Source organism: Rutidosis leptorrhynchoides, chromosome 2 (assembly GCF_046630445.1).
Source record: "Rutidosis leptorrhynchoides isolate AG116_Rl617_1_P2 chromosome 2, CSIRO_AGI_Rlap_v1, whole genome shotgun sequence".
NCBI classification, from domain to species: domain Eukaryota; kingdom Viridiplantae; phylum Streptophyta; class Magnoliopsida; order Asterales; family Asteraceae; genus Rutidosis; species Rutidosis leptorrhynchoides.
The window spans coordinates 249038760-249055289 of NC_092334.1; the positions used below are offsets into that span (position 1 = coordinate 249038760).

At 31.7% G+C, this 16530-nt stretch overlaps 1 protein-coding gene across 2 annotated transcripts; it reads right to left on the minus strand.

The window, feature by feature from the left end:
• Positions 1–9536: 9536 nt before the first annotated feature.
• On the minus strand, positions 9537–15748 carry LOC139891742 (probable enoyl-CoA hydratase 2, mitochondrial). 2 transcript variants are annotated; one of them, XM_071874727.1, is made up of 8 exons: positions 15538–15748; positions 15022–15191; positions 12556–12630; positions 12365–12455; positions 12215–12260; positions 11233–11336; positions 11088–11164; positions 9537–9937 (listed from the first exon to the last, which is right to left on the minus strand). In XM_071874727.1, the coding sequence occupies exons 1-8, from the start codon at positions 15689–15691 to the stop codon at positions 9761–9763; spliced, it is 894 nt and encodes a 297-aa protein (XP_071730828.1). In that variant the 5' UTR covers positions 15692–15748; the 3' UTR covers positions 9537–9760. The 2 variants fall into 2 exon arrangements, with proteins under 2 accessions (XP_071730828.1, XP_071730827.1); XM_071874726.1 differs by having other exon boundaries at positions 12215–12266.
• Positions 15749–16530: the final 782 nt, after the last annotated feature.

A 16530-nucleotide genomic window follows, 5' to 3' on the forward strand; every position in this document is an offset into this window, starting at 1 on the left:
TCATCTGAAGAAAATATATGTGTAAGTATATCTTCATAAAGATTGTAATTAAAAATTCTTTCGTACAAACTGTTAATGGTGAAAATATTTTTAAGGGTAGGTAATACCCGAGGAATATTTAGATTTCACATTAATAAGTTACATTGTATATTCTTCGAATCTGGTTCAACTGTCATTTACTATCCTACTTACATCCAAAAGATATACGAATTCGTTCACCGCAGAATAACCATTTTCATTCAATTTCATATTTGGATTTTGACCTATCAGAATCCAACAAGTGGCATAATGAAGAAAACATTGGACAAAAATAAAATTTGTTAGAAACAAACAAATTAACTATGAGAAATTTTGTTAAGAAACACGCTAACAAAATCCTAGCTAACTGTTCCTAACTAACTGTTAATTCCTTATTACATTTATTTATCGCAATTTATATATCGCAATTTTAATTCTCGCAATTTTATTTATCGTCATTTAATTTCTGTTATTTATTTTACGCACTTTATTTATCGTCATTTAATTTCTGTTATTTACGCATTTTAAATATCGGGACACATATACAATGTTTTGACATATCATATCGACGCATCTATATATATTATTTGGAATAACCATAGACACTCTATATGCAGTAATGATCGAGTTAGCTATACAGAGTTGAGGTTGATTCCAAAATAATATATATACTTTGAGTTGTGATCGAGTCTGAGACATGTATACAATGGGTCACGATACGTATTAATTCGAATATTATATATGAATTATTGAATTACTAACTGTGGACTACCAACTTTGGACAATTAAAATGAATTAAAATATTGATTATAACATATGAAACTAAACATCTCTTCAAGTTTGCCACTTAATTTCATATTAAACCTCATTTGCATCTTGACGATTACAATCTGCGTTCAAACCTTTCATGATTCTTGAAAACCCCTCAATCGAAAGGATGAACCAACCGCACTTCACCTACGGAAGAAAAGATTGATACATAGTTATGCACCTGAAATAGTCAGTTTTTGCTAACTCCTTTGACATTGTTATTACCGAAAATAACCTTGCAATTCTTTTCAAAGTAGCAAATTTTGTCACAGCTCCAGCAAATCAACTTCGATTTTTCATTCTAATAAATCTTATTATAACCTTGATATACACGTTGTCTTTTCGCCATCGTTACCGGGGAACCTTTTACATTCCACCACATTATCAGCAGATGTACCAGCAACTTCATTACCCTTTGACTTTAGCCTCTCCGAAAAGTCATTATATTATTTATTGAAACCCTATCATGTACCCAGCCGCATCTTGTAACGAGAAATGTCATACCAATTACTGGAATTAGCAATCAGTATTTTGAATATCGCAGCGTTTCTACATCGACAGTTATATGTATACATATAACATTTATCGCTTAGAATTATGATTTTCCATTCTAAAATTTTGAAAAGCACCCAGCCTACGAATCAATACTCCAAATTTTGAAAATGCTGATGAAGCAGCAAAAACTGTAAACGACCTTAACAGTCGAAAGTGATGATAAAGAATAGTATGTTGGCAAAGCTCAGAAATGTTGGAACTGGAAAACGGATTGAGCAAACCATGAAGGAGGCTGTGGACAAATCACAAAGACTAAACCTGCCTTCAAAGAATCCAAATGATTCAGTATCTGCTGAAACCATTAACGAATATCTTGCTTCTGACTCTAAACCTTTACGGACAAATCTTCATCATCATCCATCGATATTAGAAATTCTAAGATATCATTGTATCTTTCATAATAAATATCCTCGATATTTCTGAAGATATTTTTATAACTATTCTTATCTGAAATCATTTATATCTTCACGATATCGGTGTTACATCAGAAAGGAAACTATTTTAGTTTCTAAATTCTGAAAAATTCGAATTTAAAATATGAATGTTTTTGAAGTAGTGTTGGGAACTGAAGCATGAGTTAGTATAATATAATGACACTTGATCAACGTGATTATATTACAGTAAATCATGCTGAGTTTCTAAATGGAATGTGATGATTCACAGACCATAACGTCATCATGTGCCATGTTACACAACTCTTACATTCTATCTAATCTATAGACATATCAAGAACATATTTTCTTGATAGTCCTATTTTTCTCTTGAATTCTGGTAATTTAACCAATCAAGATCGTGCTACTATAATTTCTCTCTTTGAACATTAGTCATGTTCATTCGAAACTCCATACTTACGAATTCTGGACCATTACTTGCTTATTTAGAGGTCGAGAAGAGAATAAAAAGGAAAAAGGCTCCAAAATATAAGAGAAAAGATAAAGCCCAATAACAACACGGAGGTTACAAACCGTGGATATTAATATGAATAGCAACATAAAGACACAGTATAATTAAGAATAGTATCACCCCAAGGTAATAGTAGAAGTAAACAGATTTTTCTGGTGGAAGATTGAAAATAAGGATGACAGAAATGATAACTAGGAAAATATCAAGGATTAGAATAGAATTAAGCATTTTCACGATCTTTTGGAGGTATGAAATAAGAAAGAAGGTATAGCAATGGTGAGAATAATGGAACGGAAGAGTTTAATTTATAATGAAAATATCAGACAGAGTAATCAAGGTAGATCACCGTATTTAATTATAGAGATCTTAATTTTCTTATTCGCCGAAGAATCAGATCTTATAGATTTCGAAGATTTTCTTTAAATCCCTTAAATTCCGAAATTCAACCATGATTACGTCAAAAGTTAAGACGAATCCCTATTTCTCTATTTTATTCTTTTGTGATAACTTCATTCGTACTTTTCGAACAATCAAATTATTTTATCCTTATTACTCATTGGTAATAAAACTCTATTTATCAGCTCATATGAGTCATGAAGACATTCTTATTATCAGCCATGACGATTCCAATCAAATTTTGGGACGAAATTTCTTTAACGGATAGGTACTGTGACGACCCGAAAATTTCAGACCAAATTTAAACTTGATCTTTATATGTTCCGACACGATAAGCAAAGTTTGTAATGTTGAAATCTCAAAAAATTTGAACTGTGTTCATGTATTTAATTACCCTCGACTGTTTCCGACGATTCACGAACCACTATATATATATATATATATATATATATATATATATATATATATATATATATATATATATATATATATATATATATATAACTTATATGAGTTAGTTTATTTGTGTAAATAAAATAATAAATGACATTACTATAAATCTATCTATATATGAAAAGTACATTGAATATATATAATTTAGAATTTATTTAATAAACGCTCGTAGCACTCGTTTATCATCTTGATGGATATTAATCAAGTTAAAAACGAACTTATATGATCTTAAAATAAAAGGTGATCCGAAAATGAGTTATATAAGTTATAGGGTTATTAAAAGTATGTTTAGGATCTAATTATTTAATTTTAACACTTTTTATATTTTACCCATAAATGAGGGGACAGTTGATGTAATTTTTATTTAATAAATTAGTGATCGAATTTTATACTATAATGAACAAAATAAATAAATATAGTTAATCTAAAAATTTGAGATTTTTCCGAGGACTTTTATCCGCCACTGTTTAACAACGGAATACGAAATGACACCCGTGTAACTGTCAGCGGATGCAAATCAAATATAGTGGCTGCCATTGAAATTGAAAAACACGTTTTCTTCTTTTGGATTTAGTAAATAATTATTATTATATTATTTAATATTATATTATGTCTAATTATATATAAATATATGTTACATATACATATACAGATGGATAGAAAACCATCTTCATTAAAGGCCAAACTTGCATCACCATTACCATAGTGAGCCGCCATCAACCTCCACCACCATCATCACCTTCGAACCACCCTAGACCACTACTATCATCATCTATAACCACGAAACATTATGTAACCATAATTTCTTTCGGGTTATTCCTATTTGTCGAAGCACCACAACCTACCTTAGCTCCTTCTCCTTCGTGAACTCTCACCATCTTTAAACCGTACAACCACCACCCCACCACCGATCACTAAACCTTCTATCTTCATAATGGTGCTACTCGACTTGTCTGTTTATAATGAAACCCACATGAACCCACTCGCCACCTTTGTTCTGTTTAAAACGCCACAATCATCACCACCACGATCTCCATCTCCAACATCGTGATCTACAACCACAACCTTTCACCACCTTCGATCACTTTATGGTTATTGTAATGAGTTTCGGAAACCCATTTGTAGTTACTGTAACCGCTGCTGTTGCTTTTCCTTTTCTATCTTGATGACAAACACGATCACCACCACTTGCATTTTTCTGTTTCCTTTCAAACCAACACACGCCACCATTAAAACTGCCACTCGCCACTTGATGCTGCTATATATAGGTTTTGTTTCAATCTATTTGACACCTAAAACACCACCACCATAACCTCTGTTGCAGCCACAAACAACCACCAATTCTTCCACTCTCTCTCCTCTCTCTCTCTCTCTCATAAACTTACTCGTAAACCACCAACAAACAAACTGCTACAAACTCGATGCTACTGTTACGGGTGTTCTGGGTTTGTCTCGAACAAGATCCAATACATCAAACCACCAATCATCGAAACCGCTATCATCCTTTTCATTTTTTTTTCTGTTAATCGCAACTGTTATGATATGATGATGATATAATGATGATATGATGATGAAGACTCGATGATGAGGATGATTCGATAAGGATGATGATGAGCGTATAAGCTATGATGATGGTATGTTTAGGACACTGAGATGATAATTTATGATTTGATGATTTTGGTTTTATGATTTCATGATTATGATTTTAGTTGTATGATCATAATAAGGATATTGGGAGATAGATATCGATGATGATAAGATGAATCAGAAAGAGGTCGATAGTTGCAGATTATTTTTATTTATTTATTTGGACCATGAACTCATCTTGCTATTGGGTTTTAAAACGTGTTAGTGGACCAAATTGTTGTTGGGTCGTAATTCACTGTTGGGCCGTGTTTGTTTATGGGTTGAATCTTTATTCTATTTTATGTTGGGCCAAGATATAGAGATACTGATTATATAGATATAAGTTGGGTGTTAAAACGGAAAAAAACAGACAGAAGAATGGTTAAAGTTGTGGGTGGTTAAGCGAGAGGCCGCGGGTTCAATCCTTGGCAGTGGCATTTATATATTTAGACTTTCTAAGGTAGTCTCATTTTGATGATGATGATGATGATGATGATGATTATTATTATTATTATTATTATTATTATTATTATTATTATTATTATTATTATTATTATTATTATTATTATTATTATTATTATTATTATTATTATATTAATTATTGATATTAATATCATCATTTTTATTATTATCATTAATATAGTTTACATTATTATCATTAAAATAAGTATTATGAGTGTTATTAAAAACTATTATCATTATTATCATTTTTACAAAAATTATCATTTTTATTATTATTATTATTATTATTATTATTATTATCATTTCTATTAAAAGTATCATTATAACTAAAATTATCAAAGTTATCATTTTTTTTATTAAATCTATCATCTTTATCAAAATTTAACATTAATAGTAAAGTTATTATCTTTATCTTTAATAAAATTTACATTTTTATTATTATTATTATTAATACTATTGTTACTATCATTATTATTCTTATTATCATTTTTACTACTAGTATTATTATTATTATTATTATTATTATTATTATTATTATTATTATTATTATTATTATTATTATTATTATAACTATATTACTATTAACAATACTACTAATAATATTATTATCAATATGACAATAAAAATTAGTCATATAAAAAATATACTTAACAAAACTATATTAATATTTTTATTTCTTTAAAGTATATAAAATAAATACATTTAATTAAGTTACTAATGAAACACCTAATTTACTAAGATAACATTTATAATATATAAATTTGTTCGATTACAATTATGTGTGTTAATATATACATAAATGATATAGGTTCGTGAATCTGAGGCCAACCATGCATTGTTCAGTTTCGTCGTATGAATACTTTTACTACAAAATATCGTATAGTGAGTTTCATTTGCTCCCTTTTTAAATGCTTTTGCAATATATATTTTTGGGACTGAGAATACATGCACAGTTTTTTATAAATGTTTGACGAAATAGACACAAGTAATTGAAACTACATTCTATGGTTGAATGATCGAAGCCGAATATGCCCCTTTTTGCTTGGTAGCCTAAGAATTAGTAACCGATCTACTAATTGACACGAATCCTAACGATAGATCTATTGGGCCTAACAAACCCCATCCATGGTTACAGATGCTTTAGTACTTCGATGTTGTTTTATCATGTCCGATGGATGTCCCGGAATGATAGGGGATATTCTTATATGCATCTTGTTAATGTCGGTTACCAGGTGTTCAATCCATATGAATGATTTTTGTCTCTATGTATGGGACGTATATTTATGAGAAATGGAAATGAAAATCTTGTGGTCTATTAAAATGATGGAAATGATTGATTATGATAAACTAATGAACTCACCAACCTTTTGATTGACACTTGAAAGCATGTTTATTATCAGGTATGAAAGAAATCTTCCGCTGTGCATTTGCTCATTTTAGAGATATTACTTGGAGTCATTCATGAAATACTTCAAAAGACGTTGCATTCGAGTCGTTGAGTTTATCAAGATTATTATTAAGTCAATTATAGTTGGATATATTATGAAATGGTATGCATGCCGTCAACTTTCGATGTAATGAAAGTTTGTCTTTTAAAAACGAATGCAATGTTTGTAAAATGTATCATATAGAGGTAAAGTACCTCGCGATGTAACCAAATGTAATGTATTCGTCCAGATGGATTTGGACGGGTCACGACACTATGAACAGTTGCTATATGAACAATTGGAATGATTTCACCATAATTTCCTTGATGGATTACAATGGTGTTATCACGATAATCGATATTAGCACGAGTAGTTGATAAGAAAGGTGTTCCCAACAAGATAGGATTAATAGGATCTTTTTCCATATCCATTACGATAAAATGAATAAGGAAGTTAGCAAACTCTACTTTAACTTCAACATTTCTGCAAATACCCATAGGTCGGTGAATTTTACTATCAGCATATGAAATGACGGCTTTAATTGGCTCAAATGGTGGTAATCCTAAATGATAGTATAGCTTAAAAAACATTACATTAACACTTGAACCACTATCTACCAAAGCACGGACATGAACGGGACCACGAATGATATATGGAATATGAAACTCCCCTAGATCAGGACAAATAATAAGGAATTCAAAATATGAATTTGTTGAAGTTTTGCTTGAATCAACTAAACGAACGCCATTAGCTTCCAATACTTTCGTTCTAACTTCCTTATCCTTTAGAACCGAAACTTTCTCTTCACCCTTTACACTTTTGAATTAATCAAAACTGATACTAAACTCATATGGATGAAAATAATCTAAGGGATCATAACCTTTTAACAACTCTAGCATCTTTGGCAAGTTGTCATCCTCTTCCTCATCAGAAAGTTTTTCGAATTCACTGTCAGAAATATCTATTACTTCAGGCTTTACTCACATTTTATTTATATCTATCTTATTATCAAGCTTAGAAGTTTCTCCTTTCATTAAATGTTATCTTAAACACCTAAATACCAACTTAATTGCTACGAGGTTGACTTTAGACGCACTTGGATCTTACGTTATTGGAAAACGTAAAAAATTACGACCTCAAGTTATACGTATCACTTGCTCGTTATAAGTATAGTCAAGTAAGTGAATTATAGATAGAGCCCAACTAAATATAAATTTAAAGCCATTAGTCCCTCTGGTATCCTTGATTAACGTTTCGCAACCTCACGACACCGCATCAAACTAAACTGTTTTGTTGCATAAATTTTAAATAATTGTTCGAAAGTGATATTAAATTTATATTTTTGGTTATTATATACGTGGGACAATTACCTTTGGGGCCATACATGCATCTAAATTTTGAAATATTATTGACATCAAATTAAAAGTTTCATCCCATTAAAATTTATGCATGGGTCAAGCGCGACCACACAACAAAAAATTATGGGTAGTGTTCCAAAATATTTTACTATTTTTTTCTGATATAAAAAACCGTTTGTCTAAATATCTAAATATTTTAGTTCGTCAATTATGGGTAGTGTTCCAAACACAACGTTTTTAAAACCGTTCGTAAACGTAATCTTAACGTATTCATGGCACTAGTATTATTAAATGCATTATCTAGCGAAGTAGTAAAATTTCACAGCTAAATTATATTCAAAGTGTCATGTAATATTTTAATTACCCGTATGCGGATAACCAATTAGTTTATAAACACCCTTCTGTTTCATTAATAACCACGAAGCGAGATTTATTTAATGAGCGGTAACGCCTAAATAAGAACTTTTCGTTCCATGTGGTGAAGTTCGAAACATTATATATATAGTTTTGAAAACCTTTAATTATATAATTTCAGTGTTTTGCCATAACTTAAAACTATCACGTCTAAGAGTAGTAAAACTTACATTGGTTATATCGTGGTTGTAGTCGATTCTTGATTATTTTCGTAAGTTTTTTATTGCCGAAGTGGTTGAACAGAAGCCTTGTTGAATGATAAACTTGGTAAAATCTAACCTGAAGGGTTCGAGATCGTACAGAAAAACTGAACCATCTCGACCAAGTGGAGGTTGTGTCGGATCTTCAACAAATCCTTTACAAGTCGAATTAACATGTTTTCTTAACAAATTGTTAACCGAAGTTGCAAGAAACTACATACATCTCTTGCAACGTGCTTTTTCTTGATTATCGTCCATTACACAAAAGTCGAAATTAGACCAAACGTAACCTTTTCGGTTAGTTGGTTTAATGTGGTGAACATCGTTGTTGGTGTAATGCATTTGTGAAGATGTTCCAACGGAAGTGGAAGCTTGTGAGATATCCAATATAAGATTAGTAAGCAGAGAGTAATTATAGAGTATTTAAAGAGAATGACAGATTTAGAGAGATATTTGAGAGTGTTTGTTACTATATTTTCAATCAAAATCAATACCAACAATTTATAATACACTTGTTAGAGTAAAATGGTTAAACATTCAAAAAAACACCAAAAAATTGGCTAGAAACGGCTCTTGTAAAAAAAATTCGAACAGCAAAAAACATGGTTTGAAACCGGAGAAAAAAAAAAAAAAAAAAAAATTTAATCCGGTAAAAAACTAGTTGGGATCTAGTCTTTGAAACCTATGAAACCGGTTCGGATCTTCAAATCCGGATCCAGTTTTGTTGGAAATGAATCTTGTCAGATCCGGTTTTCATTTCTTGGGAGGTTTGGTTTTCGGATCTGGATCCTTTGTGCACCACTACCCACAAAGCAGTTTGCATAAATTTTGATTATGAAAGTTGAATGTTTGTTTTTTTTGATGCAGTATAGATAGATTACAAATGTGAAAATTTTACAAACAAATAAAATAAAAAATCTATAATGTGAGATGCTTTATACTCCAGTAGATATTACGTTTTGTTCCAGAATGTCGATTTTATCAGGCTGTAACGTGAGCGCAATAAAACTATCAAGAAACCACTTATAGAGTTCTGTTATTCAGTTTGTTCCATAATTCTAAACCAAGCTGTGAAGCTTTATAATTAATGGTGATTTTCAATTTCAGATAATACAGTTGCAGTTAAATTACGTCCATCTTATTCGCCTTTGTACACTGGTTTTCGCTTCTCAGCAAATGCTGCCAAGCCTTCTAACCGATCACTGGTGTGCAATAATTGTTCATAGCAGTCTTCTTCTAAACCTAATGCAGAGTCCATGTTTACTTCCAGACCCTCGTTAATTGCTCGTTTTGCCATTCTTAGAGCTATAGGACCCTTTACATAAACAAATTAAGCATCAGTATTACTGCTGTTCAATAAATTTTACAACAAAAAAAATTACAATTTTGGCAACTATAAGAGACTTGTTTTCTCGTTCTCAGAAAAAATGGTAGGCATGATAGACTCGGACAATGGATAATGAAACAACTATACCCGGCAATCGAGACCCATAAATATGGGTCCATTGGGTTAGGTATTTAACCAATTGGGCCGATAAAAAAGTTAAAGAATGAGTCCACCCATATGAAGCCTACCAAAGATATAGGAGGTCCAACGGTCCTCAATGGGTCTTTATGAGATTATATAAATATTATCTAGAGGTTTTACAAGTTTTAAAAACTTTGAGAAACGGATTCTGACTCAACCAGACTAGACCCATTTAGACACATGACCCAGACCCGAACTCATTCGAGTCTCGACCCAACCTGACCCAACCTACCAGTTTTCTAGGTATAGATATAATGGAGTTGTAGATGTTTTAGATTAGGCAATTTACAAGCGAAAATGGGAAGAGTCAAATTGAGTTGACCTATAATATCTCTTTCTTTTTTGTTCCTTTCTGTTTGCGTTTCTAATACACCATTTTGCTAAAACTAACCGCTCAACCGAGCAATCTCCATTAGTGAATAATTCTAATGGCAATTTTGGCTCATCTACTTTAAACATGCATTCATTTTGATCTTATAGTGATTTTAATATTTCACTGGGTCAAGTGGGTAAACTAAATGAACAGCTACAAAACTACACATGTCAAACAGCCGAAAGTGACAAATCTATATATATCGATTATATATAGATGCAATTAGATTTAAAAAATTATAAAAACGTATAATAGGATGGAAAACCACTTTTAATGTTAGTATGAGTGAAGTAGTTACGTATCGTTTTCAACAAGAAAAGATTATAACTGATATTAACATAAAAAGGTAACTTGGTTTTTAATATTCATAATAAATAAATATTAAATCATAAGAATATTTTGTTATTAAATTTTTGATACTCAATATATTTCGTTATCATTTGTTGCCAAAATCCTGGCTTCGCCACTATGCATTCCAATCCATTACCCAACCCGCTTAACCAATTTATTTTGCAACCTTTAGTATACATGTCCATCACAAAACATCCGCATATTATAATGTACCTTTTGATTTATATCACGCGCAACTTCAAGCGCCTTTAAATAAGCCTCACCGGCAGGAACGCAATAGTTGACAAGACCTGTATGAAAATTACTCTTGGTTAGCAAAAAAGGAGATAGACTGTACAAACTGGTCTGATAAAATTACCGATAGACAATGCATCTCTGGCGCTTAATTTTCTGCCGGTGAATATTAGTTCTTTGGCTATTGATTTCCCAACCAACCTTGGAAGTCTTTGTGTCCCTCCTGCACTGTAAAAAGCCGGAGATTAATAAAGTTATTAGAATATATTTTACTTAAATTATAAGGCTATTTAAGGCTTTAACCAAAAGTGTATCAAAATTCTAAAGTAAGATAACTGGAATGCAATTTGAGTATCTATGCTTAAAAAGATTAGGTGGCAAAATGGCCCAGCTGGGTGGGACAGATTGGATAACAAGTCAATAGTCATGTAGAGTAGAGTAACTGGGTTGACCAACCAACTTGTCGATTTTTAATAGAGATATATAATGCATAATACGTTAATCACGACTGCATATTAATATTAATAATATAATGCAATAATAATCAATATCTTTTCGAAATATCATTTTACGATGTATTGGCTAGGAGGTGCCCCAAAAAAAACTGTCGCATTTGACTTTTCGAAGTCTTACTCCTTCAACTTTGACTTTCAATTGTTCCGTTTGTATTATAATATAAAATAAAATACTTTATATAAAATACATTATAAAAGTTATACCAAAGAAAAATACATTTAAAACTCAATTCATTCATATAATTTTCATCAAATATTATCATACAATAGGAGGGTTTCCTTGCTTACCCAAAAAAAAAAAAAAAAAAAAAAGAAGATCTCAAAAGTCAAACTGGGATAGTTTTTTTTTTTTTTTTGGGACGGAGGAAGTATTTTTATACCTTCTATAAAACATAACCCGGATTGTCACCATTCATAAGTAAAGGGTCAACATTACCACATTTAGTAATCAAGATACATACACTGTAAAGTAGGAGCTAGGGTGTCATAAAGACAAACTTATAATAAGCTACATGAAGTAACACGTACTATATTATTTTATAAAGAAGTATTTGGTTTTTAAGTTTAGATTTTGCATTAGGTGAGACGTACCCTGGTATTATAGCAAGCCCGGTTTCTGGCAGCGCCAGCTTGGCATCTTCTCCTAAAAAGAAATCACATTTTCTTTCCACATAAGTGATATCTAAATAAGTGATAAAGTAGAAAAAGTTATATATAAGTATATGTATTTAGTATTATTACCACATATTCGGAGATCGCAAGCTAAAGCCATTTCCAGTCCACCACCCAATGCTGCACCTTCAATAACTGCAATAGTTGGAATTTGGAGTTCCTGAACATGGAATATTCATCTAAATCCTGATGTGTTAACTAAGTAAAGAACTAAATGTTTCAAAGACATGAAATACAGATTAAAGAATAATTAAACACACCTCTAAGAAAGTAAACGCTGACCTCAGTGAGTTAACAGTAGCCCGAACCTCAGATACATTCATTGTCCTTCTTTCCTATTAACCAATATAAAAACCAACATCTAAAGACGGCAACAAGAGATAAATCTCAATAGATAAAAAATAAAAAATATCGATAAGATTCATATAATCGTCTCATCGTTATCCCTTATGTCTCGATATATACATACATTTATACAAGTGTAATATCATGATAGGAGAAATGACATATCCACGTTCCTTTTTGCATTATAATACAGAGTTGATGTTTATACTGAATATCCAGTTTAAGGAAGTTTGAGGAGATATTATAAACTTGGTGACTATTTTTACTAAATAATAATATCTGGACCTTTTTTTCCGAATCACATATCAAACGTGATTACGTTGAAGGAAGCATGAAGATGTAAATGAAGATGTAAATTGTAAAGTCTCTTGGTCCGAATATACTGATATAATAATAGGATCTTGCAAAGGTCACTAAATACAGGTAGAGAATTGAGAAAAACACATCAGGAATCCATTTTATTTCGCGTGAAAGAAATCAACAAAGCTAAGTTAATGATTAATAGAGAGTTATTGCTCTATGCATATCAATGGGCACAAAGAGAGTAATGCAGTGAGCATTGTAGAGAAAGCAAAACAATAACATTACATTTAGAGAGTTAACGTGGCGATGCAATGTTGATTAAGAAACAAGTTATCAACACTCTTCGTAATTCCTTCCATAAAACAAAACATGGCTTTTACAGTATATAACAAAAAAAAGATATATCACAACTTTCGGGGAAGTATGTTGGCCACAACATTTAGGCATAGCTGATGCCGGATTGAGCATCAGCTATATATTTTTGAATGGGAAAACTGGATTAATTGGAAAAACAATTGATCCATGTTTATTGAGAACTTAACTTCTACGTCTAAGGGATATTTCATGAATACATCAGTTATCAATACTCTTGATTTCCCAAACCACCAGAATTCAAGTAATAAAATTAAAGTCTATCATTTTGGATTTGGTTAGAATATAATCTACTTAGATTGGATAGTTATGTTGGAGTGTCATTGCTAGAATTAAGTTTAGATCAATGAAGGCACACTAATTCTGAAGAAATGAAGTTCATTGAGCTTGAGGAATTGTAGTTCAGCCAGCTCAGAGAAGTTTAACTCGGTCATCACAAGTTTGAGTCAGTCATCACAAGTTTGACTCAGCAATCACAACTTTAACTTAGCTAGCACAAGTTTAACTAAGCTGATACAACTTTGACTGCAAGCACAAACTTGATAGCCAGCACAAGTTTGAATCACCTAGCACATGTTTAACTTAGCCAGCACAAGTTTGATAGCCAAAAGAAGATTGAACCAGCCAACACACGTTTAACTTAACCTGAAGAACTTAGTTAAACCAGTGCTAACAGACTTTCATTCACCTAACTTAGAACGCCGATTTCAATCAAAAGAGCCGGCTTGTTAAAGTGATTCGAATTTTGCGATGCATTTGAAAACCAGATCAAGTCAAGTGCTTAACATGTGTGTGCATGTGTGGTTGTTCTAGAAGATAAAAGGTTGCTCAAAAGATTTTTTCCATTGAATGCATTTTATCAAAGGATAAGCAATGTTATAGATGGCGCTTTTGCATATTTTGTCCTTTTATCTTATTAGCCAATTTATTTATGGGTGCTTTCCGGCCCCATTTTTTTTTTTCTTATGTTTAATTTTGTCTAGAAGATAGTTGTTATCTTTCGCCTATTTCGTGTTTAGGATGATTTCCTTATCAGCGTTTGTGGTGACTTTCCTTTTATATAACATTGTTGTGAAATCTCAGATCTTCTTTTTAATTGTGGTGACTTTGCTTTTATCAACTGTAGTTGGGTAATCGAAGTGTGTCTATTAATCCTAAGTTTTGCTTTTATTGATCAGGGTTATAGATTCTTTATCTCATGTACTATATATTACCAAGTTTATACTCTGTTTTGCTGGGTATCTATTGATCGTTTGTTTGATTTGTTGTTTCTAGGTAGAAATACGCATCAATATCTTATATTTTAATATGCAGCCATATTAACTAAGGCCATGTTACCGGGGATATACCATCATTTCTTATACAGAATTTTAGTTGCCCGAAAGCATAGAGACAAGATTACTACTTACTTGTTAGTCTAGATACAGGTCAACCAACACTACCATGATAAAGTGAACATAAGGAATAAGCATTTTTTGTGTAGTACTAATTTCAAGTCATACTATCCCTAGAAGTTTCTTTTGAGCACGTCACTTGTTTTGCAAACATTCAGACTTAAATTTACACGATTGTTAAAACCACAGACCTACCAATTCTTTTTCATGTGTTAATAAGTATTTATATTTACTAATTCACAGTTAAACCATACTTTATCTCTACGGAATAAAACTATGTACTATATTTTGAATAGCAGGTCCAAAATTTACCTTCAAATCAGCACCCGCACAGAACACTCTAGGAACTGAGCTACTTATCATCAACACATTCGCAGCCGAATCCGAGTTTAGAGCTTCAAAGCTATTCAATAATCCCCTCAACATATCCTTTCCAAGTGTATTCTTTGCTTCCGGTCTATCCATTTTAATTTCAACAATTCCTTTGGAAATAAACAGAAACATGTATATTACCACAATTAGTAGCATTGGAATTTCATTTTATAAGAGCTCATCGCATATAAATTTTGTTTAAAATAAAGCACCACTTTACGACTTACACCTAAAATGCACTTGTATCCAAATCTCATCTCTGAACTAATTCAATAAGATTTCAACATAACCCTAACCCTAACCTAAGAAAAATGATATCGCTGTTTCCAACTAACTTTGATCAAGACTGATTGCTTTGGTCCAACTTAAATTATGATAATCATAAGTAAAATGAGCAGATGTACATGTATATGATATTAAAATAAGAAGTAATATATGATCTTGAGGGAGGGTTACCGGAATCGGCATCGGAATGTCGATGAAGTTTGACAGAATCAGAAGCGGACTGAAGGAGAAGTGTACGGACATTTTGATACTGATACAAATATGATTTTGAATCGTGTAAAGGTTGATTGCACAATCGTTTTCTTATTATCGAAAAAACAGCCATTTTTTGTTGAGGTAGTCAAACGATGAGAACTGGGATTACTTTAATAATATCCAGAAATGCTACACTAACAAAAAAAAAGTTATAGGTAGAAGGTTAAAATAGGTGTTTCAGAATTAAAAAAGTGTGTGTGAGAATCATCCTCTTTGCGATTAGTTGCCCAAACAATCCAGTTCCGCGTTGCCAAGTAACTCGGGTAGTAGTTTCTTTATAACGTGTGTGGTTGCAAATGATAAGGGTCGTTGAAATAAATAATCAGTTGATTCAAATTGGCAGTTTAAAAAAATATATTAATTTAAATTAAATTAAAATTTACCTACATACTAAATCACGTAAAAGCCTTGCACAGTATGCTACCATCTAACAGTAGCTTTTTCCCCAACCCCACCTGCTTCAACCTTCTGGGACTTTCTCAGCAAATTCCCTCAACCAACACCCTAAGGCACCATCACCGTCATTGATGCGATGGTTGATGAGACAAACCTAAAGCGCCAAGGCCATCATCCAAGCAATTATTGATGAGAAAACGTAAATCACCACCGCCATCTTCATCAGTTGTTGATTGCCGTATTATTTGCCTAATTTTGCAATCAATTTTCGTCAATTGCCTATTCGATTTAGTGATTCCTCTTATGCTATCCCGGTAACCGTTCTTCTCAGTTGTTGATTGCTGTATTATTTGCGGAGATCGATTCGGTAACAATATCATTCCCGTTCTTTTTAACTTTACAATAATTAGGTCATATTGATTGTTTGATACTTTTTCTTAATTTGTTTTTGTTATTGATACAGTTGGCTTTTGTGTTCATGAAACTTAGGAAGCTTCATTAACTTTTTTTTTA

Excerpts from the sequence above, each read along its gene's own strand:
- LOC139891742 (XM_071874726.1), bottom strand. The coding sequence starts at position 15,691 with ATGGCTGTTTTTTCGATAATAAGAAAACGATTGTGCAATCAACCTTTA. Across the intron at positions 12,456-12,555 it reads CAGCGTTTACTTTCTTAGAG|GAACTCCAAATTCCAACTAT; the intron begins GTGTGTTTAATT and ends TTCCATGTTCAG. Across the intron at positions 11,165-11,232 it reads CAGAGATGCATTGTCTATCG|GTCTTGTCAACTATTGCGTT; the intron begins GTAATTTTATCA and ends ATTTTCATACAG.